Raw genomic sequence first — 26,911 nt, forward strand, 5'->3', positions numbered from 1 at the left:
GCTTGAAAACTGGAGAGGACACTTTTACCTCCGCCTTAAGGGTACGACGCGATAGTGTTATTGGGTTAATGCCCATACGTGCGGAAGTGGTCGTTCTCGAATTAACATCCGTAGTTCCCTGGCAGTCCTCATACCAGTCCTCGCGCAGTGTTGTAGCGGTCAAGCGATGTGCCACTTCTCTGTTATGGCAGGTGCTGCCTCCGATGAGGCTTGTGCGACCCTGGTTGCTCTTCCCGAGCAACCTCTCGCGCCAAATCATTTATTAACTGCCACCTGCTGCGGTGAGCAGTTTGCTCAGAATCCGGTGAGTAGGTTGTGATGCCGCCATAGGGTCACGTGACCTAGGTGGCCCACCTGCCTCCTAGGTTGCTTCTCTGGGGATTTTTCGTAGACAAATTTTCGCTCACCGTCAACGACAACGATGACGACGCCGGATTTTCTGTAACACGAGCTCCTTAACGCTATTGCTTTAAAATTCAGCGACGACCTGTGGCCAACTCGGGGAGGTTAAGCATATAGTGGCGCCGCCAATGGGCTGGGCAGCAGCTGTTGGCGGAGGCCTGTATACTTGTTATTTCTCTGGCGTTTTGAGCGCCGACGAGTGATTCGTCTGAAAGTCAGTGGTGGCGTGACATTCTGTTATCATTTTGAGTCTTGGCTCAGTCAGAGCGTCATGCAGGTTGTGATTCATGGGTTCTGCGATGTGTTTGACAACTTGTTTAAGCAAAAATGGTATACTGTTGGTATCTGGAATTGAACGTCCCGAAGTTCACATGGACTATGAGGGGAGTGGTGGTGGAGGGCTCCGGATTAATATTTAGGCTATCTATTATTCCTTACAATCGATGACATCGCACAGCATATTGACATCTTATGCATTTCGCCTCCGTCGAAGAGCTGTGGCTGGAATCCTTCCGTAGCGATTTATGCCACACAAACTAACGTCAGTGTTGGTTCGCGTGGGCACAAAAGCAAACACTGATGTAGTTCTCCCTCAGCGGTGCTCCAACATCGACGCTTTCCAGCGCTAGTGAAGACCGCTAAACGTACCGTGTGGAACAGAAGGAAAAGAATGACATTTATGACAAGGCCTATGGCAGAGTGCGGGCGGCATCGCTGAGATGACTAAGCCTAACTCTGGCCAGCCGCAAGCCCAAACAGGAGGAGCCGCTACCGTCGCTCCACTCCCGTCAGTTCCGTTGTCGACGAGTGGAGCTTTCGGTGGCCGTCGCCGATTTTTTTGTTGTTGAAAGGACTGCAGTGGATACCGCCAAATGTCAGACTTCCCGAGCAGAAATATAACTCCTCCCTCGAGTGTCCTCGGGCCCGGCTCGGGGGATGGTGGGCTGTCCACTTTCATTTTCTCTTCGCGCCTTTTGCGCGGCGCTCTTTCTGTGTGCCTGTTTGCTTTTCGGTCTCCCTGGGCTGCTTCTCAAGTTCTCTTCAAAAGCGCGCCTCGTGCGAATGGAAGTGCGCTGTGTGTATACTGTCGGCGGCTGTGGGTGCGCCTTCTATCAGAAATTTGAGCAGCGGGGAGCTGCTTGGCGCGTGTTGCGGCTGGCCGACCCACCTCGGTGCAGCAAAACGTCATCCTCAGTGTGGACTGAAGAACTAGACAGACAGGACAGCGACTGAAAGGCGAACCAGGCGGCGTGGAGCCCGGCTCGAAATTGTTTATTCTGGAAGTATAACGCTGTGAAACCGAATCTCTCTAGAAGTTATCATTAGACGACACAAATGCGCTGGTTTGAATTTGTGGTAATGCGTTCGGGCCTTGTGCGCCTTGTGCATCAGCTCCCGTTTTCGTTTTTTCTTGTTTTTTTTTTTGCTTTTAGGGAACAGTGAGTGTATTTTATACATATTTCTCTCATATTAGCACGTTTGCCGGTCGGCTGGCATCTATCGGAAATTATGCTAACTCTTGTATAGGTTCTGTAACGCTCTTAACTTGAAAAATGAATATTACGAGGCGAAAGAGCTGGCTAAATTTGTCACAGCAACTACTGAATTAGCATTGGTACGTCTTCTGCACTGAGGTGGGTGAACCTACTGCAGAGGATGATTACTGGAGGCTGCTAGTAAAATACTTATTCAGTTTTCAGCGCGAAACCACACGATCGTGTCTCTTTTGATGCTCCCCTTAAATGTGGATTCTCGTCACTGCCTTGTGGTGTCACTATGCCATCCCTTCTTCCTGTGCTGCTTCAGGACACCGCCAATGCAGGTCGACTTTCGCAGTTGATGTTGTCACTTCTAGAAGAGACAGTGCGCATACTTCTGGTGGAAGACAGCAACATCTGCAGGAGAAACCCTTTTAAAAAATCACGGGCGATTTAGCTTGAGGCTAACCAAGAATTACCGTGCGCTATCACGGTTAGCCTTAGTTTTGCATGTTTTATCATGATTTTCTATGGTTTTGCTTGATTTGAACAGGCTTACTATAGTTGAGATATCGTATGATGTAAATCTGAGGGATATTACATCTGTTTAGACTTGTACTCCAGCAGAATTGGTCATTCTCTACATTCATGTATCCCTGGGAGTCCTCATACCGCTCCTGGCGCAGTAGTGGAGAGGTTAACTCTTTCGCTACCGCGGAAAAATGCACGATTTGGAGCGTACTGAAAGAAAATTTTTTTTCTCAAGAACTAATATACCCAGCACATATTGCAATGCATGAAATTGTAGCTTATTAGTTACACTTCTGAATGAAACAAACACCAGAGTTGTGTGTGCAAAAGTAAATGAACATTTATTTGTGAAATTTGCTAAAAACACAAAAAAAGTAAATAGCAAAAACAAAAATTACCGGCTGCACTAAGCCCGAACTTGATTAGAGGAAAACTGGAATATACAAACTGTTGCACATGTTTATAGCTGTCATTATTCACAGTTTCAGCTATGAGAAAAATTTACTGCACTTTCCATGGCTTGTCAAGTCAGGGGTCATGACTGTGGTGCCACTGTGAAGAGCAGTCAGAGGTGAAGATGTGAAGTAGAGGTAGACTGACAAGTGCTTCACATAAGGTTTTATCTTTGTTCCTCCCTTGTTCTCTGATAGCCGAGCTTGTAGTTTCTTCTTTTTTTCATTCTTTTCGGTTGGTGTTGAATGGATTCTATGAGAGGATTGGGGGCGTGGACTTCTTTTCCCTCATCATACCGGAAGATTTCTTGAATGAGCTGCTCCCTGAAAGCCAGCTGATAAAATTTGGCATTTTAGGCAAGCTCTAAAACATCAGGATCGATGAAATAAGTTTTATCGATGTGCTTCAAAAGCCAGGACACTTTTCAAGTGTTGCCAATAGAAGCTGCCGCCACTGAATCATCCGGGTCCGTTACGTGCAAAAAAAAAACAAAAACAAAAAAAGCAAAAAACCAATTTTCAGAAATTATTTTTGATGGCAGAGGGCCAGAATAGATTATTCTGGTATTTCAGTAGAGATACAGTCGTGGCAGGTCAACAATTCCAATGTATATGATGATTCCAATGAACATCAGAATCTCCAACAGATTCATGTCTTCCCATGAGCCGTCACGCCGAATTTGCTGAAAATCTTCATCCATGCATACTTATTAGTGTTTCCGCACACGATCTTCATCATTTCCGCCGTGCAGAGCATCAAAAAAAAGTCAAGAACTCGAGCGAATCTCCGAGCGCCGCTCCGCAGCGATGTACCGATATGGACACCTAGCTGTCGTCTTGGTTGAAAAACGCGACGCGACCTTGAGCATTTGGCAAACTGTCTTCGCCATACGTTGTCAAGACCCTGAAGCACAAAAATAAACCACTCTCATCAATTACAAACCGTATGCACCGCAGAAAACACACAACGAACGAAAACAGAACTTACATGCAAGTACGCGCTGACGTTCCAGGCTCCCGAGGCGAAGTCTCGCTGCCGAAACCGAAATCCAACGTTTGTACATTGTTGCCCGACTAATAACCGCTGCTTTCGTCACAAAAAACGAAACCGAAACCGGCCGACGTGCTCGATGTCAGCTTTCGCTTCCGAGGAGCGCGCGGCGACGCGGACGCCATTTTGTCCGGCTGACGGTGCCGCGGCCGTTCAAAGTTTTATTTTTCACTTCGCCCCCTCATGTCAAAACACTGAAACCAAGGCTGCAATTGAAAGAGCAGTTGTTGAGCTCGCAAACTAGATGGCGGAGCACGTCCACAACGCTCCAAAATTAGCTTTTTTGCGCGGGCGATTTAAATCGATCATATGCGAACGATCGCCTATGGCGCGGTAGCGAAAGAGTTAAGCGACGCGCCACTGCCCTGCGGTGGCAGGTGCTACCATCGGTGGTGCTTGTGAGACCCAGGAGGTTGCTCCTCCCGAAGAACCTCTCGCGACTAATCATTAATTGAACTGCCACGGTGGACAGTTTACTCACTATCCGGTGGGCAGGTTGTGATGACGTCGCAAGGTCACGTGACCAAGGTGGCCCACCTGCCACACAGGCGGTTGGCACCCAGCTCTCCCGGAAGGACCACACAGACAAACAGACAATGGCTTTTCGGCAGAGTGGAAGCCATAGTGCGAGCGCACTTGAATGTTAAGTCGCACTCTCAGCAATTCTTCTTGCCCAAACAAAGGCGGAACAGCGAGTTTTTAATGCGTCAAATACCAGCGCCGTTCAAGTGTGTGATGACCTTATGATGTAGGTGTTGACGTGGACATGTAAGCTGTAGCGCGTTGTTCGATGCTGACGAGGTTCGACACCACGCGCAGCTGACAAGCACTGGCAAGCGCTTTCAGCACTTCGTGATTATCTGACTGTCAGCCTGGCATTCCATTTGCTGACGAATGTGCAACGTGCGAAAGCCTACTTAATTTTCAAAAGGGTTTATTGCAATATGCTACAGAACTTAATACTGAAAGAACCTTCGAGGTCAGCAGGGTCTACACATCCAAATATTCCTGACAGAGTGTTGTGAAAAATGGTCAGACAAAATAAGAAAAATAAATTAGCGAATAATTACATTTAACGTCCAACTGAGAACAGCGATACAGCTAGGAGGAGAAGCTACACAGCTTTGTCAACTGATCTATAGCTGCAGAAAAATTCGCCGTGGTCCGGCACCCGGATGAATAATCCTCTCTCAGGGCAACTTTCAGAGGGACGCGAATTCCCCTCGGAGCCGTCTCCAACGTTCTTAAAATCTCCACTCACTTTGCTCAAGCAAGCTGAATGCATTGTTCTCTCTCTTGCGTCGCTAGTTCCCGACCACTTCCGCTCGCTTGCAGCATCCGGTTCCGTCCGTTCCCTCTGCGTTACTTCCGCTTTGCTATTTCGCCCTCCTCGATGAAGGTGTCGATGCTAAGCTGCTCTTTTTCTTCTTCTATTGTTCAGCAAAATCGCATCTGCGGCCGTGATGCCGTCGCTCTGGCTCTGATGATGATGCGTTGAGGTTCCGACTTTATCGTTAAAACTGCGCTTTCGCTGGTCCTTAGCTTCCGCTCGGGTCGTTTGCACTTCGCTGTACCGCTTCACACGCGCAAAATTTTTTTAATCTGTATTTTACCCCTTTAGACAGGGCACAAAAAGCTAAACGGGTAGCTATGCGCATCTCTTCGAAGTCGCGGGGCGCTTCCCTGAAGAAGATTATGGAAAGGTAAGCCAGATTACGTCCGTGGGCGCACCTGGAGACACCTTGAACGATGACGCATAGTCCGATCACTGCGAGCCGCCCAAGGAGGCGCCCAAACATTCGCCGAAAGTTTCTGGAGTTTAGAGACCGGAAGAGAGGAAATCCTGCTACAGCCACCTCGGGCCAAGATCCGAAGTCAACAAAGAGAACTGCGGCGACGTGGGCGTGAGCTTTGCATTCGGAAATCCTTCACTGCACGACGTCGAATTTGAGCGAGGATAGTGAGCATAGTTAGCGCAGTAGCTGCTGCGGAAGGAAATGCCGGCGACGGGTCAGTGAGTGATTGTGGAAAGAAAGAAAGAAGGAAAGAAAGAAGGAAAGAAAGAAAGAAAGAAAGAAAGGAAGGAAGAAAGAAAGAAGGAAAGAAAGAAAGAAGGAAAGAAAGAAAGAAGGAAAAAAAGAAAGAAAGACAGGAATAAGGAAAGAAAAGAAAGAAAGAAAGAAGGAAAGAAAAGAAAGAAAGAAAGAAGGAAAGAAAAGAAAGAAAGAAAGAAAGAAAGAAGGAAAGAAAAGAAAGAAAGAAAGAAAGAAAGAAAAAAGAAAGAAAGAAAGGAAGAAGGAAAGAAAGAAAGAAAGAAAGAAAGAAAGAAAGAAAGAAAGAAAGAAAGAGAAAGAAAGAAAGAAAGAAGGAAAGATGTGTTGCTGGGCGAGTTGGTTGGGATACATCTTGCGAAAAACAGCGCTTGCAGACAAAGGACCAGAACGAGAAGGACACACAACTGCGCTGAGGCGATCCGCACCTTTTATACAGAACCGGGGGGAATGATGCGCACGCGCAAAGATCAGCAAGGTGAAAAAAAAGCGGGGGGGGGGGGGGGGAGGCTGGAATGAAAAAAAGGGGGGGGGAGGGGAAACAAAGGCAGATAGCGTAAAGAAACAATTAAAAAAAATTCTAAAAAGATACCGAAGAAGCCAACAACCAACACGGCTATACGAATGACGATGAAAGGTGACAAAGATAAAGGCACTAAAAGCTGAAGAGACTGAAGCATAAAAGGTGCAGGAAAAGCCTGCAGAATATGTAAAAAATCGGCACGGCTGAAAGATGACGGAATTGAAAAGCGTTAAAACAGATAAAAGCAAAAACCTGAGAAGCTGATGAGAATAAAAGCAAGCAGGAAAGGTGGTCACTAAATAAATGAAATTGAACAGACAACAGATATCTAAAAACAAGCAATGAATCGTAAAAATGTGTGGGCGATAAAACCTAAGATGAGATAACAGAGAAGTTTGTAAAGAAAAGTTCAAGATGAAAAACATTCTAGCCTTCCCCCCCACCCCTTTTTTTTCTCGCTTGTTTTGGCTGCGTTATTGGTTATCAGTGACGGTAAGAATAGTTGGTCTATGTGTTGGCTCTTTCCGTGCTCCCACCTTGCTGATCTTTGCGCGTGCGCATCATTCTCTCCGGTTCTGTATAAAAGGTGCGGATCGCCTCCCTTCCGAAATAAGTTGTTAGTAGCGCAGTTGTGTGTCCTTCTCGTTCTGGTCCTTTTTCTGCAAGCGCTGTTTTTCGCAAGAGAAAGAGAGAAGGAAGGAAGGAAGGAAGGAAGGAAGGAAGGAAGGAAGGAAGGAAGGAAGGAAGGAAGGAAGGAAGGAAGGAAGGAAGGAAGGAAGGAAGGAAGGAAGGAAGGAAGGAAGGAAGGAAGGAAGGAAGGAAGGAAGGAAGGAAGGAAGGAAGGAAGGAAGGAAGGAAGGAAGGAAGGAAGGAAGGAAGGAAGGAAGGAAGGAAGGAAGGAAGGAAGGAAGGAAGGAAGGAAGGAAGGAAGGAAGGAAGGAAGGAAGGAAGGAAGGAAGGAAGGAAGGAAGGAAGGAAGGAAGGAAGGAAGGAAGGAAGGAAGGAAGGAAGGAAGGAAGGAAGGAAGGAAGGAAGGAAGGAAGGAAGGAAGGAAGGAAGGAAGGAAGGAAGGAAGGAAGGAAGGAAGGAAGGAAGGAAGGAAGGAAGGAAGGAAGGAAGGAAGGAAGGAAGGAAGGAAGGAAGGAAGGAAGGAAGGAAGGAAGGAAGGAAGGAAGGAAGGAAGGAAGGAAGGAGAAAGAGTAGAAAAGAGTAGAAAAGGTGAATTTATTAACTGATACGTGTCATTTTTTTCGTGTAGTTCTTGGGGTTCGTTTGTGTGGTTTTCTTTGCCAGCTAGAAACATGCATCTAGCAACACTTTGTGTATTTACGTGCTTCTTTTTAAGGCGAAAGCCTGTAATGGCTCATCGTTGTCCGTCCGTCCGTGCGCGGAAACTGTCACACTATAGCTGTCAATCATCCTCGCCACGTGGTTGGTGGCGCCCGCGCCGCTCCTTACTGCGCATGCGGTTGGCGCCACCGTCGTGCGGCGCTGACATTCCAGCCGACCGAGTCATACGTTTCCTTCGAGTCGCGCCAGACGGATGCCTCCCAAGTGTTCTCCCGTTTCGCCAACAACCAAGCGCGCTCGCGCTGCAGTGCGTCAACGGAAATCACTAGAGGCCTGTTGGGTGGTTCGCTCACCTACCGACTCTCCAAACACCAAGAAATCGAAAGACAAGGAAAGGAAGCGTCTTAAGCAACTCAGTGGTTCACCTGGTTCAGAGGAAATCAAATCGGCGCGAAAAGGCTTTCGCCTCGCGCGCTTTAAAACGTCAAACTGCCCCCTAATTTTTTATCTTCGTCCTCAAATAAAACGTTATCACGGGACGCAGGTGTACTTTTAGCAAGTACTACCAGCATAAGCGCTTACGAACTTGCCCTGTTCAGAATTGAGCTTAAGCTCGTGGTGAAGCAAGTACAGCATCCTTGTCCGCTTTCTTTTGTCCTAATAGTCGCTGAAATAGGTTACCACCCCGGGGGATTGAACGCCAACCTCAGGATCGTGTCTGATATCACGTCTAGTGATAGCTCCTTGATTTAACGTGCCGTTGTGGCTGATTTATGACGTCATGTTTATGAAAGATTTCGATGGAATAATGGAGGAGGCAGGGTGACAACAGGCTCCATAAGGGACCCATAACGCCAATATGCACTGTTCCGAAGGAAACGAAAAAGGCGCACAAAAACCCAGAAGGCTAAAGGGATATTAAAAGGAACAAGCTATGTAAAGAGCGACAGTAACAAAAGAGTGGGAAGCTTCATAGAAAAAGCAAAATGAAAGGGTGGATGTCACTGAAAATTATGCAGCATCAAACGAGACTTAAAAGCAAAAGACGCTAGACAAGAGGCGAACGCGGCATTTGAACTAGAACTGCATCAGACAGAAGCAAGGCGCTGATGCGTGGCGCTCTCGGCGGACAGGCAGACAGGGAAGGACCAGCGCGCGTTATTAAAATTACCCGGTGCGTGCCATTGTCCATATTTTAGATTCTTTTCCAACACATTGAACCACCGCAATTTCCTACACGCCCTACTCGCGTATACGTAGCACATGAGCCTCGCACGCATCCTAGCGCAAGCGTGCACATAGAGGTGAGGCGCTGTCTCAGCTCTGACGAAAAACCGCTGGGACAAGAGAACTGTTTCAGGAGAGGACTCTTTTTTTCTTTTTATCCAGAGTTGTACTGCTCACTAGAGACAGGCTGAAGGCGTGCACTTGCGTGGCACATACATTTACATTTATTCTTACTGCTACTTATTTTGCTTTTTTCACTCCCACTCGATCTTTGTTTCGTTTCTCTGTGTGCAGCTTCTCCACTATACAGAAGAGCTTGGAAGGAAGCACGCTTGGCAGGGCTCGGTATATGTAGCAGTGACCGCTCTTGGCGCTCACGCTGGGATGGACAGCCCTTCGCGCGTCCAGAGGGAAAAGCGAACTCGCAATGTGGCCGCCGCGGGCGAGGAAAAAAGCGAGTCCTGTTGTTCCTCCTTTCGCTCGTCGCCCCATAAGCTCATGTCCGCAGCTCCCAAGGAAAGGACGGGTCGCACGCCACTGTTCAGCTGCTTCCTTTTTGCTTCCCTTTTGAAAGCACTTTTTTTTTTCCTTTTCTAGGCGAACCGCTTTTAAAAGGCCTTTATCATACCACACCGGTTTCTCCATGCGTCTGACTAGCACGCCAGAGACTGGCATAAGACTCTGAGAAGTGCTAATCTCCATGCAACGTCAGTATCCTTGCTTACCCTTGCTTCGTAATCAGGTTCAGTCATGAACAAAATTTTGAGGGATGTGGATTCGCGGAAGTAAATTAATTTCTGCGCGGTCAGGCAAAATAGATAAATGAAATTTACAGACTCGTCAGAATACCTGTGTGCTCCATCGGCTAGAAGAAATACCAGGTGAACGTCTAGCGAGGAAATCTGGGAATAATATTTTTCCCCATAAATCCTTATCCCGCACTTCTATGCCGCCGTTCTTTCGACGCGCGTTCCGTTCACTGGCTGATTAGCCATACAGAATACTGACAGCATGGCAAATCAAAGTTGTCTACGCCACTCTATCAAACAGCAACGTAAATAAGCCTCGCACGCACTTTTCTTATTTTATGTTCGGAGTTAAGAAAAAATGCAGCGATTTATCAATTTAGGTTGCCGAAGTGGCCCGCTCGCGTGAATTCATCTCTTACACATTTTATTGCTCTCTTTCTCGTGCGCCTCACGCAAGTCAGGATTCTGTCACGGCAGAGCGCGGTTAGAAAACTTTCTGTGAGATTTTTAAAACTCATAGATTGTGATCACAGACTTCGTACGTATATTAAACCTGATGGGGTGCTCTCTAAAAGGCCTTATCCAGCTCTGACTCCGTCTCTGGAAGAACTTTATTTCTTTCTTTCTTTTTATTTGTTGCTTAGACGTTTGCCTAAGAAGGGGCTGAGGCTAAAGGCACAATGTTGCCTGACAGGGCCTTAGCCCCCTACTACATGACAAACAAACATACAAATTACAAATTATTAAAATTCGGCCGGCCGGTACAAAATAGTATCGTTGATTAGGAAGAAGAAAAAAAAACTCAGCAAAATATACAGAAGCGCTTGACAAAAATTGCATTGCAAAAATTTGCTTTGAATCCACATTGCATGGAAAGAGTGGAGAGTGACAAAAACATCAAGTAAATGTACAAAAGAGAAAATGGCAGCAAGGCTAATAACTTCATGTGAAAATTAGAAATGACAAAGTTCGGACGAAAGTGACTCAAACCAACCCTTCCAGGAGTCTCCATGTTTCTGAACCGTATATTGGAAAACATTGCGACGCGGTGCTCCGTGATGGCGGTCAATCACGTGGCATAGGCCGCGGATGTATGCAGGAGACGGCGTTCAGTGACCTGCAGTTGGTCGTGCGAGTGATTTAAATGTGCCGTGATTAGGACAAAAAAAAAAAGCATTTTTAATGGAAGCATGCTTTCAGTGCGGTGTCGAAAACCTTTATTGGTAATTACGTTGGGGTGGAAGATTTGTTAGGGGAGCACTGTAGGCCGCATGTGGAGGCGTATCGTTCTACCGCTTCTGCCGCTTGCTGTAGGCGATCTTGTATGTCAGCGTCTGAGGCGTTGCTTATACAACCGGTCCATCCCAGCTTTTGGACTACATAAGTCAATACTTTCTGTGTGAATTACTCCCGGATTACGGACGAGGTTGTCACTTAGTCTGTTTTGCTGGCCGCCTTGTAACGCTTCGCATGCACAGCGCCTCATGCCTGTGATAGCTAGCACCTTCCCTGGCGCTTCACCAGCAGCCTCTACATCACATTCGCGTACTTTCCCTGTTTCGTTACAGGACGCATATGTGCGACGCGACTTTTTGTTATGCCACTCTAATATTGCTGTTTTTTTGTAGCATTGCGCCAAAACTTGTATAATGACGTCACGTTGCGGTCGACACTACAGGGTCACTACGCCTATATATCTTGTTCTTGCTCTGTTGAAACCTGGCGCACCAAGATCGTTCTGCTTTGTCGCCGACACCTGCTCAGCGAGCGCTTGCGCTCCAGCGCTAACGCGTCCTGCTTTGAAGGCAAGCTCGCCTCGTTATAGCCCCCTTCGCCTCGCGCTCTCACAACGCTCCCGCAACGCTAGCGCCTGCCTCCATCTCGTCTTAAAAGGCGGCTTCGTTTTTGTCTTCCGGTGCTGCACACCTTCCTTGCCGCCCCCTCTTCTCACCTTGACGTCCCGCCCCTCGAGGGGGTGAGCACGCGCGCGCGCCCTCGGCGTCGTTTTGCTAATGAAGTGCGCTAATTACGCCCCCGGATAACGCCGCCGGGAGGAGGCCGACGCGCTGCTTCTGTTTGCCGCTGCCACCGCTGCTGCTACTGCTGCTTGGTCTACGCTCCGTTATTAATACGTTCCGCGCTTATCCTCTTTGTTTTCTGCGGCGTCTTGCGCGCTTCTGCATACTCTGATAGGACTCTGCGCGAAAAGGAATCCGGGTCGTGCGCTGCTTCTGCAGCCCTGACGTAAATAGCAAGGGTTTCGTATGGCGCCTTCGAGAAAAGAGCTGCTGCTTTTTTTTTTTTTTTTGATCCGGTGGTCTTCCTTCGAGTGTCGTGTTTTGTTTTTAGGTCCCAACACGCAGCTAGGGCTGGGGCTTGCGCACTTGTGCCGTCCAGAAAGCTGCATGCCTGTGCTTTGCGCGCAGATGCTCTGCGAAACGGTCTGTCAGTTCAGCTACTTAGATCGTTCCTCAAGACCCCTGCTTTTGATTGTTTTGCCCTACAAGGGTCGTAGGAAAAATCCTACACAAAATGCATGCTTCTACAGGTCTTTAAATGGCGTTTTAAAATTCCCATTGTTCCGGTTTTCAATTAAAGTTTCCTCGTTCGGAACACCGTTCATACGCGGCGTCGATTAAAGGCGTACTTTGGCGCTGCTTACAATGTAGCTGGCTTATAAGTTTTTCAGTGGGCGCAACAAGCGTACGAATATTGACCTCTCTCAAAGAAGAGGGGCCCCGGCTCGGTGGCTCAGTGGTTACGGCGCTCGGCTGCTGACCCGAAAGACGCGGGTTCGATCCCGGCCGCGGCGGCTGACTTTCTTGAAGGCGAAATTCTAGAGGCCCGTGTGCTGTGCGATGTCAGTGCACGTTAAAGAACCCCAGGTGGTCGAAATTTCCGGAGCCCTTCACTACGGCGTCTCTCATAGCCTCAGTCGCTTTGGGACGTTAAACCCCAATAAACCAAACCAAAGAAGAGGGGGCAGTTCGCTTCAGGCGTCTCCACCTTTGCGGTGTCATCCGTTGGCGATTCCAGGAACAGAATAGCGTGTGTATTGTTTGTTTACGTTCAAAGGAAACGAGGAAAATATTGTTTTAAAATATTGTTCCGGCTGTCTTGTGACACTCTTCGTTACTGTTCAGTCCAGCATGGGCCTAAATTGATGCTGACTGCTTCATTTTTTTTTTATGCCGCGAGTCGTAGGAAAGAGGGGCAAACAAAATTTCCCGCAAAAATGGGAAAACGTTAGCTCACTCTCTGCTGGAAGTGACTAAAACTTGTGCTCCGGTCGATGCTCCAAGTGTCTCCTTCCATTAATAAAACGACTGCACTGGATGTCTTAGCCGTCCGACGAACAGCGCCATCTACTAGGCCACCCACGATGCTCTTCTTCCCCCCACGCCGCCTCCATGTCTTGAAGTTGGAGGCGAGGTACTGGAGCTGCGAAAGAGAAGGCGGGGGGAAACAAAGGGGGAAAAAAAGACTGCACACGTGTAGCGGCGCCCGGCGTCGATATATAGGGTCGCTCTTGGCAGTAACAGCCGGAGCTGCGTCCGGGCTTCGGTCGCCCTACGGCCGCAGTTCCCTCCCCGTTGACCCTGCTGCGCCAACGCGTTCGCCTTCCGGCCTCGGAGTGTTGTTGTCGGCCGGGGAGCAATGTGTTACACGGGCAGCCTTTCCCTGGCTTCTCCTCAAAGAGCGCCGCCACTCCAGCCAGCCCCGATCGCTGGTTGCCGCGTCGGTGTGGGATGCCCTCCCCCTCTCTTACCCTAGGGTCACCGCAGAGAGAGCTGCGCAAGCGGGTCGGCGCGACGTCACCCCTAATGCGCGCCTCTCGGCCTCCTCTTCCTACTCCTTCGCCGGAGTGAAGAGCTAGTTTTCTTTTCGCCGGAAACCGAGAAAGGAAACTTCGGTTGAACTTGGAGGCGAGCCTGCGCATTGTTACGATCGAGTACCGGTTGCTCAACGACAGTCATCAATTCATCAATGCTTTAACTAGCCTTCGTTCTACATGCATACCGTGTTCCATGGGGCGTTTGGGGCTCGTTGCCGTACTGGCGTAGACGGAAATTCTTGCAGTGGTCTAAAATGAATTAGGAAGCCAGTTTGTATTTCTTTCTTTCTTTCTTTCTTTCTTTCTTTCTTTCTTTCTTTCTTTCTTTCTTTCTTTCTTTCTTTCTTTCTTTCTTTCTTTCTTTCTTTCTTCTTCCTTTCTTTCTTTCTTTCTTTCTTTCCTTCTTTCTTTCCTTCTTTCTTTCTTTCTTTCTTTCCTTCTTGCTTTCCTCCTTTCTTTCTTTCTTTCGTTATTTCTTTCTTTCCTTCTTTCTTTCTTCCTTTTTTCTTCCTTTCTTTCTTTTTCTCTTTCAAATTCAAATTCTTTATTTCTGCCTTGTAAAGATACAGACAGCGGAGGGGCAGAAAAAGCTGAGAGACAGCTTGACTAAGCCGCAGCCCTCTTTCGCTTGGCAGCAGCTTGACAGCAAGGCTTTTAATACAAAAGGCAGTTGCAAAGCGTGATAACAAGTATACAATAATGAGCAGGTACAAGAGAAAACGAAAGAACATTATACAATATTGACACAATATTCACATTGGGTAGACACAGGTAATGGCAGCAAAGAAAAAAAAGAGAAAGAAGAAAAAAAACAGAAAACAAAAATCCTACATGCTAGCATACAAAGCACGCAAAGACCTGTTTGACGAACTGAAAAGGTCAAAATTATTACATATATATACGCGTTTAGCAGGGACGGAAGAGTGAACTGCAGGCGTTCTCTACCCGAGTTTAACCGTGGGGTCGGGACTATCCATGTCTCCGCATACCTTGTTGTGTAGCTTGCATCTCGGGTATGTAGTTCAGCAAGTTTACGTATGTGGTTTACATTTCTACGTGTTTCGAGTTTAAACCGGACACTCAAGCGATATTTATACAAGTTGTGTATTTTTAGCACACCACTTTGTAGAAAGAGATCTTTGCTTGGCAAGTCCCAGGGGCATTGTAAACATGACGAAGAAACTTTTTCTGAAAAATGTATATACGCTGAAGACAGCTAACCGTAGCTGTGCCCCACACTAGATGGCAGTAGTTTAAATAGGAGTAGAAAAGTGAATTGTAGAGGAGTAACTTTACTGTTCTTGGAATGACGTATCTGAGCCGACTTATGACTCCGGTTATTTGAGCCAGTTTCGTGACAATATGGTCCGTGTGGTGTTCCCAAGACATGCTGGAAGAAAAAACTACTCCAAGGCATTTAAATTGTTCAACTATGTCTATACGTCGCGAGTTTAGTTTAATCTCGATGGGGGAAGGAAGTACTTTGTTTTTAGGACGAAATATGACAGCTTTTGTTTTCTTCTCATTTATACGCATGTATCTGGATTCGGACCACTTTTGTAATTCACTCAAGGTGCCATTGCATTCCCGAACAAGGAGATCAAGATCATTTCCAGTAAAAAAGATGCTAGTGTCGTCAGCGTAGATAATAAATTTAGCGGCGGAGTTAATGTTGGAGATATCATTTAGGTACATATTAAAAGTAATGATCCCAATATACTACCCTGGGGAACGCCAGAAGTAACAAGTTTTAGTTCAGATGTCACATTGTCTATGCTCACAGCCTGTTTTCTATGCGAAAGATATGATTTCAGGATCATTTGAGCCAGTCCACGAATACCACAACGCTCCAAGTTTTTCAGGAGTACACTTTGGTTTACTAAATCGAATGCCTTCGAGAAGTCCACGAAGACACCAATAACAAAGGCCTTATTTTCAAACTGTGTTAATATATATTCCTTTTGTTCGAGTAGTGCTAACTCGGCAGATTTATTTTTACAAAACCCAAATTGATTAGGTGACAAAAGGTCATGTTTATCAATAAAATCAGACAACCGTGTATACAGAACTTTTTCAAAAGCTTTCGAGAATATTGGGAGTATCGATACTGGTCTATAATTTCCTAAATCATTGCGGTCTCCTTTCTTATACAAAACCGTTACTTTGGCTATTTGCATTTTTTTAGGAAATGTGCCTGTAGTAAAGCATAAGTTAAATATATCTGCCTTTCTTCCCTTCTTTCTGTCTTTCTTTTTTTATTTCCTTCTTCCTTTATTCGTTCCTTTCTTTCTTCCTTTTTTTCAATCTTTCTTTCCTTCTTCCTTGCTCTCTGTCGTTCTTTCTTGCTATCTTTCTTTCCTTCTTTCTTTCTTTCTGTCTTTCTTTCTCTTTCTTTATTTCCTTCTTTCTTTCTTTCTTTCTTTCTTCCTTTCTTTCTTCCTTTCCTTCTTTCTGTCTTCCTTTCTTTTTTTATTTCCTTCTTCCTTTCTTCGTTCCTTTCTTTTTTTCTTTCTTCCTACCTTTCAATCTTTCTTTCCTTCTTCCTTTCTTTCTATCTTTCTTGCTCTCTCTCTTTGCTTCTTTCTTTCTTCCTGTCTTTCTCTTTCTTTCTCTTTCTTTCTTTTTGAGAGACCGACACAACTGCCTGGATAAAGCAGCGTTGTACTGCACTTCGCGCTGATGTGTAATCATTTGCTCACAGACTGGACACGCGAAATGCCGACGACGAGCAATAGAATATAAATAGAGTATAAAAATCGAACACTGCCCTTGTATGTGCCAACAGTGTGAAAAATGAATGATAATGATGTCGAATAATTTCTTTAAAATGCGACTTCGCTGCAAGATTGTGCTGCTCCGTGTGGGATCATGTGGGCAGTTGCATGCGACTCTGCTTGAGAACGCCACGATGGTCGCGACAAACAATAGCGTCAAGGACTGAGCAAAGATTTTCGATTACATGAGTAGTCGGTGGCATCTAGTGGAAGGCTCAAACTCCAATGATTATCATGAAAGGCGTATGCAGCAGCTCTGGGCATGAAATGCGTGGAGGCAGCTGCCATCACGCACTCCGTGCGGCGCAGACACAGAACCAACATTCGGCCATATCGAGAGCAGGTACCCTCAGAAACGTTTTCGCTTGTGAAAGTTAAGTGTGATAAAAAAAATCTCACCGTTCATGACTTCTTTGTTCTGTTGAAAGAGTACAGCGCGTCACTAACGAGTGCCAATCAGCTCTGCCTGCTGACCGTCTTATGATCACGGCAGCGTTCATGTAAATGACAAGCGGCCAACATTTCACCCCCTTCACGACTGAGCATGGTTCTCTACTTTGTGTTTCGGTCGGATCTTGACTAGGTAAGCCTTTTGAAGCAGTAGCTTCATCTGACGTCTCTTGGACAAGAGAGGAGGCAGAGCGTGATAATCAGAACAGTGAGAATGATACTCTCTTCGGACAGCCGAAAGTTTTGTACTCTAAACACGAATAAGCCTATATGGGAGTAGAAAAGAGAATAAGCTGTCCTGTAGCACCCTCCCTTTTATAAAAGAGTACGCTAGAGGGCACCTTACTCTCTTTTTACTCATTTCTGTTTACAGTGTACGACGACGCGCCAAGACGCACGAATAAGGGCCGTCATGTTCGTCTCCAAAGCTGGTTGAGTGACGGAGCCGGAGCTTCTCTTCCCTCATCAGCCTTGCCACCAGAAAACAAGCGGGTCGCGCAAGACACAGATAATTAGAGTAGCACTCATCGACGACAGGCTTTTGTCGCAACCTCTTGCTCAATTCTTTCTTCATTTACTTTCATTCTTTCTTGTGCACTCCTGTGCCAATTTTGAATCCCCCCTTCCGTGTCAGGGAGAACGACATTACGCTAAAGGTATAGGCTCGTCGCATACCGGACGTTGATCCCCTCTCTGTCAGGACAAGTCCGAGAGGAATAAATTGGCTCCCACCAGAGCCGTATAAGTCGGCCGTCAAGCGGCTTTGTCGGTACGGATAAAATATTGGTTGGATCTGTGGCATGCTGTTCGAATTCTTTATTGCCGCTGTCGACCCGAACAGAAATGAATATGAGAAAAAAAAACTGCCGAAACTGCGAACCTTGTCAGCGTGTTAATGCGTTTTATGTATACAAGTCCCTTATGAAGTGCACAGTCTGCTGTCAAGCATGTTTCAGCCCCTACACCTTTAATAGATTCATGACTTCCGACTTAGCCTGTGCTTAACTGTATAAGTGGAAGCTGTAAGCTTAGTGGCCTCAGTTCTTCAGGAATGTCCGGCAACTCAAGAACAATGCTTAGCTCCTACGCCTCAGGAAATCAGCAGAGATGTATCCCTACAGAAAAGAGCGCGTTCGACTACTTAACCATGCCGACGGCTCGATAGCAGCTCAACCATACAGCACATGCCGTACCCCCTCTCCCTCTGTTTTTTCTCATGGCATGACAACCGACAATGTCGAGAAGTCAGCAATATCGTTTTATTTTCCTTTTGTGGCTCAGAAGATCCGTAAGTGCAACTTACTATTCACTAGTGATCGCATAGATGTGTGTTACCAATGCAATGTGGATAAAAATTTTGATAGATTCACTGCGCCTGTTTGCAGTCGCAGCGTGCAGTAACTGTGACTACGACGTCGCGGTAAACACGAGTGCCTGAATTTTCGAGTGGCCGCGGGAAAATAATCCACAAGCCACCGGCACCAGTTGCCGTGAGCTCGGGTTTGAGCTCTGCATTGCGAATAATTAGCTTCGGAACTTGAACTTCTCTCTATTTTTGTCTTTTTTATTATATACCATTGCAGCAGCGTTTACATGTCGGTTAAACAGTGTCAGCTGTGGGCGTGCAAGTGTTGATACATTTTTCTAGGAACCTGCAGACTGTCGTCCCCTCTCTGTACTGGCGCTGAGACGACTGACTGATGTGTCGCTGACCGGATGTAAAAATGTCTACTGTAAGCTGTCAACGGTGACATTCGATAAGTACTTTATGACAAAGTTAGAAGCGTTACAATGGCGGCGTGCCGATTCGGCGCAGGAATAGCGAAAGAGGATTACCATGTCTTGTGCTTTTTCTTTTTTTTTTTGCACTGTGCGCTGAGTTCGCGAAGACACAAAAAGAGGCGACACGGGCGTGGGCTTTGTCCGTGTCATCCCTTTTTGCTGTCTTCGTTTCCGAACACGGCGCACAGTGCGAAATGAACGAAAACCAGCTAGCCCAATTTGTTGCGTTATTAGGCACGTCCTGTGGATTTTTATGCACTGTGCGGGTTTCTAGAACTACTCCGCTACGTGAACGCCACCTGATGTCTCGTATTTTTTGTTTCTTTCAGAAAGGAACCGTGGCTCTGAAGTTTGGCTCCATGTACCTGACAGTCCCTTCCATCAAAGTGAGCACGTCGTCTTCTTCCTCTGCATTTCTTACCCGAGAGTCATAACGAGTGAGTTGAAATGCGCCAACTGCCATTCAGAAGACTAGTGAGCTGGTACACTTGCCTGGCGGGTAAAACAGCGTGGAACAACGGGACGTAGAACAAGAAACGGATGACGCACGTGCTGAATTTGAACATAAGAAATAGGAAGAAACAAAAATACATTAAAGCACAACATGCAGTCATTGACCGCCTAGATAACTGCTTTCGGGGACGCATAATGACAGAGCCACTTAGCTAACAGGAGCATCCGAACTTTTGATAATGGGATACGCTTCAAACATTTCGCGAGTCAGCTGACCTTCGCTGATCCTATCCTCATTCTCACGCTAGCCGTAGCTCAGGTGCTTCAGGTTTCGATGGCAGATGTCACTACTAGCAGTATTTTTACTTCCAAGGTTATCTTTATTAATAAAGAGCCACTAATGTAATGTTTTCATTGAAGAAATCGTTCGTGCGACCGCACAAACGGAGAACTCTTAACCTAATGTTACTGCACCGTCCCGTTTTTCCAATGTGCACTGTGCCAAATGAGAGGGGAACTCGATAGACAGCAGTCAAGCTTATGTGGCAAAAACTGTACGGCGTAATAAGTAAAATAGCGCTTTTTTTTAACTCGTTACCGGGTTAGAAAGACCATACCGCTGTACCGCTGGATAAATGCTAGCAAGCTTAACCGGAGACGAAGAAACATTGTCTACCCCTCATTCAGCTGCCAGCGCAAACGACAAAAGCGCAATGCGTCGCTTATTTTCGCTGTTTGCTGAGTCGCAACATATCGAGAGGTATGTAACCAACAAGAGCGATATTTGGCGTCGCGCAACGCGGATCTATGCTGTGTTCTAACGACCTTGCATTCGATCTCTGCTGCCGTTGCATATGCTGCACTCAAACTGCCTCCTTACATTGGGGGAAGACCACGAGGAATAAATACATTATTTGAGGCTCACTCAGTCGTCCGCCAGAAGCACTTGAAAATATGGCAATAAAAGTAATAGAGTTCAAGGCGAAACTCATGCGGAGAAAAAAGTAGAGAAATAAATGAGCAGGCACCTGGCTGAGGTCTGATTTCATGTGCTGTGGAGTATAATCATCTCGATGCGTACAGCGACATTCGAGTCGCTGCACATCGTAAGCTCCTTTTTCGGTTCCTCAATTTCTGCCACGCGGGTCATGTAGTAGTTTCGAGAAGAGGGGGCGCTTTTTTTTTTCCATGCGGTTGCTTGTGGCTTGTGTTGCTTCAACGAAAAGGCAGGAGCACAAAGAAGAGGCATGTCTGTCTTCTCAAGTGCTTTATATTCGTTTTCTCCTTTTTTTTTTTTTACTTGCCTGTCTTTGTGATGCGCTGAAACACGAACCGTGGGCGTTGCTCAAATGGAGGTCTTCCGTTTTTCATGCATCGCCGAGCCGTAGGGCAGTAGGAAACAGAAACCGTGAAAGAGAGGAATAACTGAAATAAAACGTCTCCTTATATTGCACAAAGAACGAATGTGTCACCCATTTGGCCAAAAATAAAAAAAATAAAAAGGACACAACTTTCTTCTCCTGGTAGGGAAATCGACCCCGGTCTCCCGCGTGACGGGCGGGGATACCACTGAACAAACGAGAAAAGCATGCACTTGATTTTATTGGGGTGTACCAATATTCGAAATTTTCGAAAATCAAACGGAATATTATCCTGTTCGATTCATCGAACGAATCAAATAGCGCATGCTCAAATTAATTGAATCGGGTCGAATGCGCTCTGAAGTTTTCGAGTCATTTTCGATTAATTGGCACACAGTTCTAATAAGGCACGCCGTGGTTTTATTCGACGACTGTTTCAAAAACAAGGTCCACTCCGACACCGCACAGAATGTTGCCGCGATCGGTCTTCGCAGAGAGAATTCAGCTCCGCGAAGCGGTCTGTTCGATTCGGGACATTCATAATGTTCATACATGACCTCTAAGTTTGGGTGATTCGGCAGGGCTCAGGTAGATTCTGCAAACCCTACTATGATGCCCGATATCGGAGACCATGGCTCAAACGCAGCTCTCGCCTTCTCATCTACTGAGATGTGGTGCTAAATTATTTGCTGCCAACATCAATAGCAAAAGGTAGTTTCCTCATACGTACTATATACATGACGGTCATATATACCGGGTGTTTTTTTTCAGGTGGTCCAAAATTTTTAAAGAAAGATAAATTCCTTTAGATTTATTTTAACTCTGGGGCTATACTGAGGGCTACGGGGGCGCCATTTAAGAGGCAAACTACTTTAACTAGTTCGCTGATTAACTGAATACGTTAATTAACTTTTATAATTTTTATTTTAGGGGATAAGTTGTATTAGCAGAATTGGAGATCGTCTTCCAAACAGTCCAGCCAAGAAAAAAAATTTTCATGAAAAAATTTGAAAAAAGGCCGCGGAGCGAAGGGAAACAAGCAGCGATAGCGCATGCCGCCCGTCCGGGCTTCAGGTGATATCAGCCGTGTGACGCAAAGCGCAGGGCGGAGCGAACTAAGTCAGAGGCGCTCAACGCCGCTGAGTTACGATGTGAAGATGACTACCAGGGTGACTTTTTCGCGCCTCGTAACGTGCGTGAAAAATTTTTAATTAAGATTGTTTTTTCTCGGTTGGACTGTTTAGAGGACGATCTCCACTTCTGCGAATACAACATAACCCCTAAAATAAAAATTAGAAAAGTTCATTAACATATTTAGTTAATCAGCGAACTAATTAAAGCAGTTTTCCTCTTGCCTGGTGCCCGCCGTAGCCTCCAGTATAGCCCCAGTGCTAAAATAAATTTAAAGCAATTTGCCTTTTTTTTTAACTTTGGACCTTCTAAAAAAAAACACCCGGTATATGATCCCTTGGTGAAGATCGGGGTTACGCATTTTGAAAAGCTGCAACTACAACTCCAATGTTAATTATAGCACCGCGTACCGCAGCTATATATACGCAAGCTCTTCGCTCTTTTGCACGAATTACCTCAGCGATGGCCTTGTTATCGGTTTGAGGCATCGCACGCGACAGGTTCAGGGTTCGATCCACAGTGCCGCCTGGTGCCTACCTATGATACAATACGAATAAGCTTTCCACTGGCCTGGTGCTCGGCTTCTCTTGACCGAAATACTCGGAAAACAGGTCTCTGACCACACCTTGTGTAAATGAAAACACCTCATTCCATGGCGCTTTTTAGTCAAAGCTGCCGTTGTGCTATTAGAATTCAACATAACCATCAAATTTCTTTACGAATATTCGCGCCGGTAGCACCAATAGGCTTGCTCGGATGGAAACCGGAATAGCAGGGCAGGCAAAGGATGTGAGAGTGCCTATGAGTCACGTCGAAACGAGGCGAAAAACAAAGAATTCAGATATTCGTAATTTTTTTCTATTTGTATTGGATACGGTTTTATTACTATTCGATTCGTATTCGATTCGACTTTTAGATACACTATTCGTATTCGATTCGGCAGCAAGGCTACATTATTCGTGTTCAATTCGGTTTTGAAAGAGTACTATTCTCGCACCCCTATTAATGCATTATAGATGTGCCTATAGATTTTTTTTTATTGGTTGGTTACTGTTAAAATTTGCAATTTAGTAACCAACCGTTAGGAAGCCGAACGCAATACCGTTAGAAGTCACTTAGCCCTCCTTCGCAACTCCACAAGCATCATTGCGGTACACTCGCATCTTGGAGCCTCTCTTTTCACAGACGGACTCTTTTCGTACTCGAAGACACATATACACAGTGCAAACTTTCCGCACGCTCTCACTGATGCGCAGTTGGCACCGCGCCAAACCTTCATCCGCCATCCTTCTTGACATCTGGTGAGTGGCGTCCCCCTCTCATTGGTTGATAGGGGTGTGACATCACGACCTATGCCAACCGATCTTGAATTAGTGTGGCAACGCGCACGGCTTTTCCTCCAAACGTCCGTTCTAACTCTGTAGCGTTAAAACTTCCGCCCCCATCTGGGGCAAAAACGTGAAATGTAATGCTTCACCGCCTCTTCCCCCGGTCAGCAACCACCGGCTGTCCATAGTTCGGTACACGTGACGTCCGCTTCCCTAAACGTGTGTGCATGCGCGTGCGTGCAGGTGATGTTCGTGTTCGGCAAGGAGGACGCGCAGTACAACGCGCTGAAGTGGGCGGCCGAGAAGATGCACTACGAGTGCACGCTGAGCTCCACCTCCGAGGCGGCCATCGACAACTACCTCAACGGGCAGCCGCACCTGGTGTTCGTCGACGCGCGGAGCAAGAGCGCCATCGACCCGGTCACCCTGTGCAGGTCACCCAGCCGCTTTGTCGCTGCCCGCGTCGGCTTCAACGAAGCTGCCGGCTACGGCGGAGCAATTCCGCACTCCCAGCCCATTCGCGTTCGCACCTCCCCAAAACAAAGTTACACGAAAAGAAAAATCTTTTCGATCATCGCTATAGTGCCACCGTGGAGCAATTTAGCATTGATAGGCGGGGATGAAAGTGGGCTTTCTTCGGAGCTTGACCCTCTCCCGCGTCGCTTACAGGATTGAACTCGATGACAGGTTATTCCAGAACGCATACTTCGCGAAGTGGAAACTGCTCGAAGTAAATAGAGGTGAGATAAAGAAGCAATTTCAGTGTAGCCACAAGTATGACAGCAACAAAGAAAAGGTTTCTTTGAGTGTCTGACCCGAAAGACGCAGGTTCGATCCCGGCCGCGGCGGTTGAATTTCTTTGGAGGAGAAATTCTAGAGGCCTGTATACTGTGCGATGTCAGTGGACGTTAAAGAACCCCAGGTAGTGGAAATTTCCGGAGCCCTCCACTACGGCGTCTCTCATAGCCTTAGTCGCTTTGGGACGTTAAACCCCATAAACCAAACCAAAACAAACCGTTTCTTTGAGTGTTATATTCCACCACAAGAAAGCGTTCTGTGTCGTTGCTTTCAGCGCACTTGGGCTTGTGGCTGTCAGAATCAGTGAAAAAAAAATGTTTGCCTGATTTTTAATTTTAACAAAATGATCAAATGAAGAGTTGTACGGTGGGAGGACTCCTTGACGTTCATTAGAGGTGTCATACTCTGCAACAGCCAATGCAACAGACGCCGTGGGCAGTTTGGAAATTTCTTGCTATTAGAGAACTGGCTCTTGTCTGTTCAAGAGGTGCGAGCTGCATTGTAGAGATTTTGATGGCAGCATATTGACTGTTTGTGACTTAACTGAAACCTCACCAGTTAAGGGTTCCTCTTGAGGGGCTTCAAAAGCTCTGAACTTTTTCCTAAAAGAATATTAAATATGATGGCATAATTCCTTTCACATGACAACCACTGCAGAAATCTGGATAACATTTACTTCATCGAAAATCTTACATTTTGACATCAGGAAGGGGCCCTAAGCACTCAGTTATTTCATATGCCTAAAATCGGTTAAACATGAGATCCCTAAAACGTGATGTTTGCATCTTTGTATCTGTATGAGAAACTCGTCGCGGCCATTAGAGCGTTCAAATTGATCTAAAAATGGAATTTAAATTTAATTTTGAGAAAGCGCCAATTATACATGTATGTGTGTTACACAATTTCATTTGTAAGCTAACGGCTTAACAAGGCGTATAAATTTAGACGCAAATTTTGTCCACTTTCAACACCAGGCTATCATTGTGCATATTGCATAACTTGCCTATTTGTTTTCTTTAGAACCATGTATAGTGCTGCAGTTAAGCCACGTAAGAAATCCTCGTGCTTTGCGTTTGTGCAATCATAAAAAGTGATAGCATAAATAACTTTCGTAGTTTAAATACCTCCTTCGATAAAAACGAAATATCTTTCACATGTCAGCAGTGGCAGCCTAATAAGGGAATTTTTGCACTCTCCACGTGTCTGTATTAACAAATGACGTATCTAGCAACAAAATCATTGGCCCAGAGAGAAAGTAATCCCAAGCTAAAGCCCTCGCACGGCGAATGCATTTTAATACAAGAATTCATTCAGCGGGTATGGTCTATTGTTTCTTTTCGGTATGATGGCAAAAAATGTTTATTCTGTGTCTCACTCCTCGCAGGACACTTCGCGGTTTCAGGGGTAGCCAGTTCACGTGCATCGTCGCTGTCGTAAAGAAAGGGTAAGGTGGCTTTACAATTTATTGCCTAACTCGTGAGTGCCTGTGTGTGTGACGATCTTATATTTTATACATTTGTGCAGAAACGCTGCGACGCAAAGCAACCGAAAAGTTTTGGACAGCGTTTGAGAGCCCTGTTGTGCCTAACAATATTTTCGCTCTGTGCCACATAGAGATGGTGTTTTGTGCAAGTAAACTATTGTCTGAAGAGACCAACAATGAATTTTTAAGGACCACAACCCTTTCCTCTCCCCCCTTTTTATTATTTTTTTTTCAAGAGAAAGCTTGGTGTCCAAAGTGTCTGGTACAGTTATACTGTGCGCGTTGCATTAAAAACGCCGTGAGAATAATTCTCTAACCAGCGTCCACATTTGCGCATTCTGATCGTAGGTAACGGTGATATTACTGGGCGCGATAACGATCGCAGGTGAGAAACCAGAAACAGGTGTGGCACTCAACGCAAGAACAGTACTTTGTTGAACATGACTTCAAACATAACTGCGCAGGAAACCAGACAGAGAGAAGCCAAGTGTGTTCGTCTTGTCTACTTCGCCTTCGTGGTATTTCTCTACACAACTTTTATGTTTTAGGTCATGTTGTGCCAACTGACACCCTATTGCACACTCCTTGAATTCATTTCGTTCACCAATGTCATTGTCACAGTGTACATACTGTCACGACAAATTCAATACACCCGGGCTAATACAGGGTCTGTTCTGAAAGAAGTAGGACTGGTTTTTTCCTGGGCAAACGGGCGGACTAGAGGTGGTCTGCGCGTGCAGGATCGTTGAAGGGGGATATTGGGAATGCTGGGGAAAATCGGCAGTCGGCTCTCGGCCGTTGAAGAGAGTAGGTCGCTTGTACTGTGAACCCCTGTCGAAATGTCTCGTCACGCAGAATCGTCGAGCGTTTACTGGATCAGCGATACGCGATCAAATTTTGAGTAAATCTTGGTAAAACGGGCAAAGAGACTCTCAACATGATTAAGGAGGCCTACGGTGACGCTTCCATGGGTAGATCAGGTGTTTTTGAGTGGCACAAGCTTTTCCGAGAAGGTAAGGAAAGAGTGGAGGAAGACGACCGCTTCAGACGCCCTTCGACCAGCAAGACCCACGAAAATCTGTAGCGAGGGAAAGATTTACTGAACAGTGATCGTGGAATGAGTATCAGAATGATTGCTGATGACTTGAGCATTCCTCAAACCCAAGTTTTTGGGATCGTGACAGAAAACTTATCCATGAGGAAAGCGTGCGCGAAGTTGGTGCCGGGGGTGTTGTCAGAGGAGGAAAAGGTCCTCATTCATCATCTGAATGAGGACCCCGATTTTTTGTCCAGCACAAGGCGGCAACGCTGCCTCAGCCCCCCTACAGCCTCTACTTGGCCCCGCCAGACTTTTTTCTATTCCCGAGAATAAAATCGACGCTCGGGGGGAACATCACGGACCGGTAGAGGCGGTTCAACAGGCCGTGACGAGGGAGCTAAACAGCATTCCGGTCCAGGCGGTCCTGGAGGCGTACGAAAACTGTAAAACTCATTGGCAGCAGCGTGTAGGTGCGGAAGGGTGCTACCTTGAAAAATTGTAATCGTTTGTACTATTCTCTTGAATAAATTTTCTTTAAAAAAATGAGTCCTACTACTTTCAGAACAGACCATGTATATTCACGCTTCTACGCTTTTTGTGCGTGTGTGAACTCATCAGTGCATAAACATTGATGCTTTCTATCTAGGCCCTGATAACTGCCGTCGTTCTGCTGCTATCCTTGTCGATGACTTCACGTCGACGGGGATAACGGGGTTCAGTCTT

General features: G+C 46.2%; 1 protein-coding gene across 2 annotated transcripts in view; it reads left to right on the plus strand.

Moving 5' to 3' along the window:
* LOC149341232 (high affinity cAMP-specific and IBMX-insensitive 3',5'-cyclic phosphodiesterase 8B-like) overlaps positions 1-26,911 on the plus strand; it is a 253,184-nt gene that overhangs the window by 203,761 nt on the left and 22,512 nt on the right. For both annotated transcript variants that reach the window (XM_089543181.1, XM_089543182.1), the window contains exons 2-4: positions 18,925-18,981; positions 23,112-23,302; positions 25,051-25,110. In XM_089543181.1, the coding sequence (XP_089399307.1) occupies positions 18,925-18,981; positions 23,112-23,302; positions 25,051-25,110 (308 nt within the window). The remainder of the gene's footprint in view (positions 1-18,924; positions 18,982-23,111; positions 23,303-25,050; positions 25,111-26,911) is intronic.

Source organism: Amblyomma mixtum, chromosome 5 (assembly GCF_055824585.1).
Source record: "Amblyomma mixtum isolate Tamu chromosome 5, ASM5582458v1, whole genome shotgun sequence".
Lineage (NCBI taxonomy): Eukaryota > Metazoa > Arthropoda > Arachnida > Ixodida > Ixodidae > Amblyomma > Amblyomma mixtum.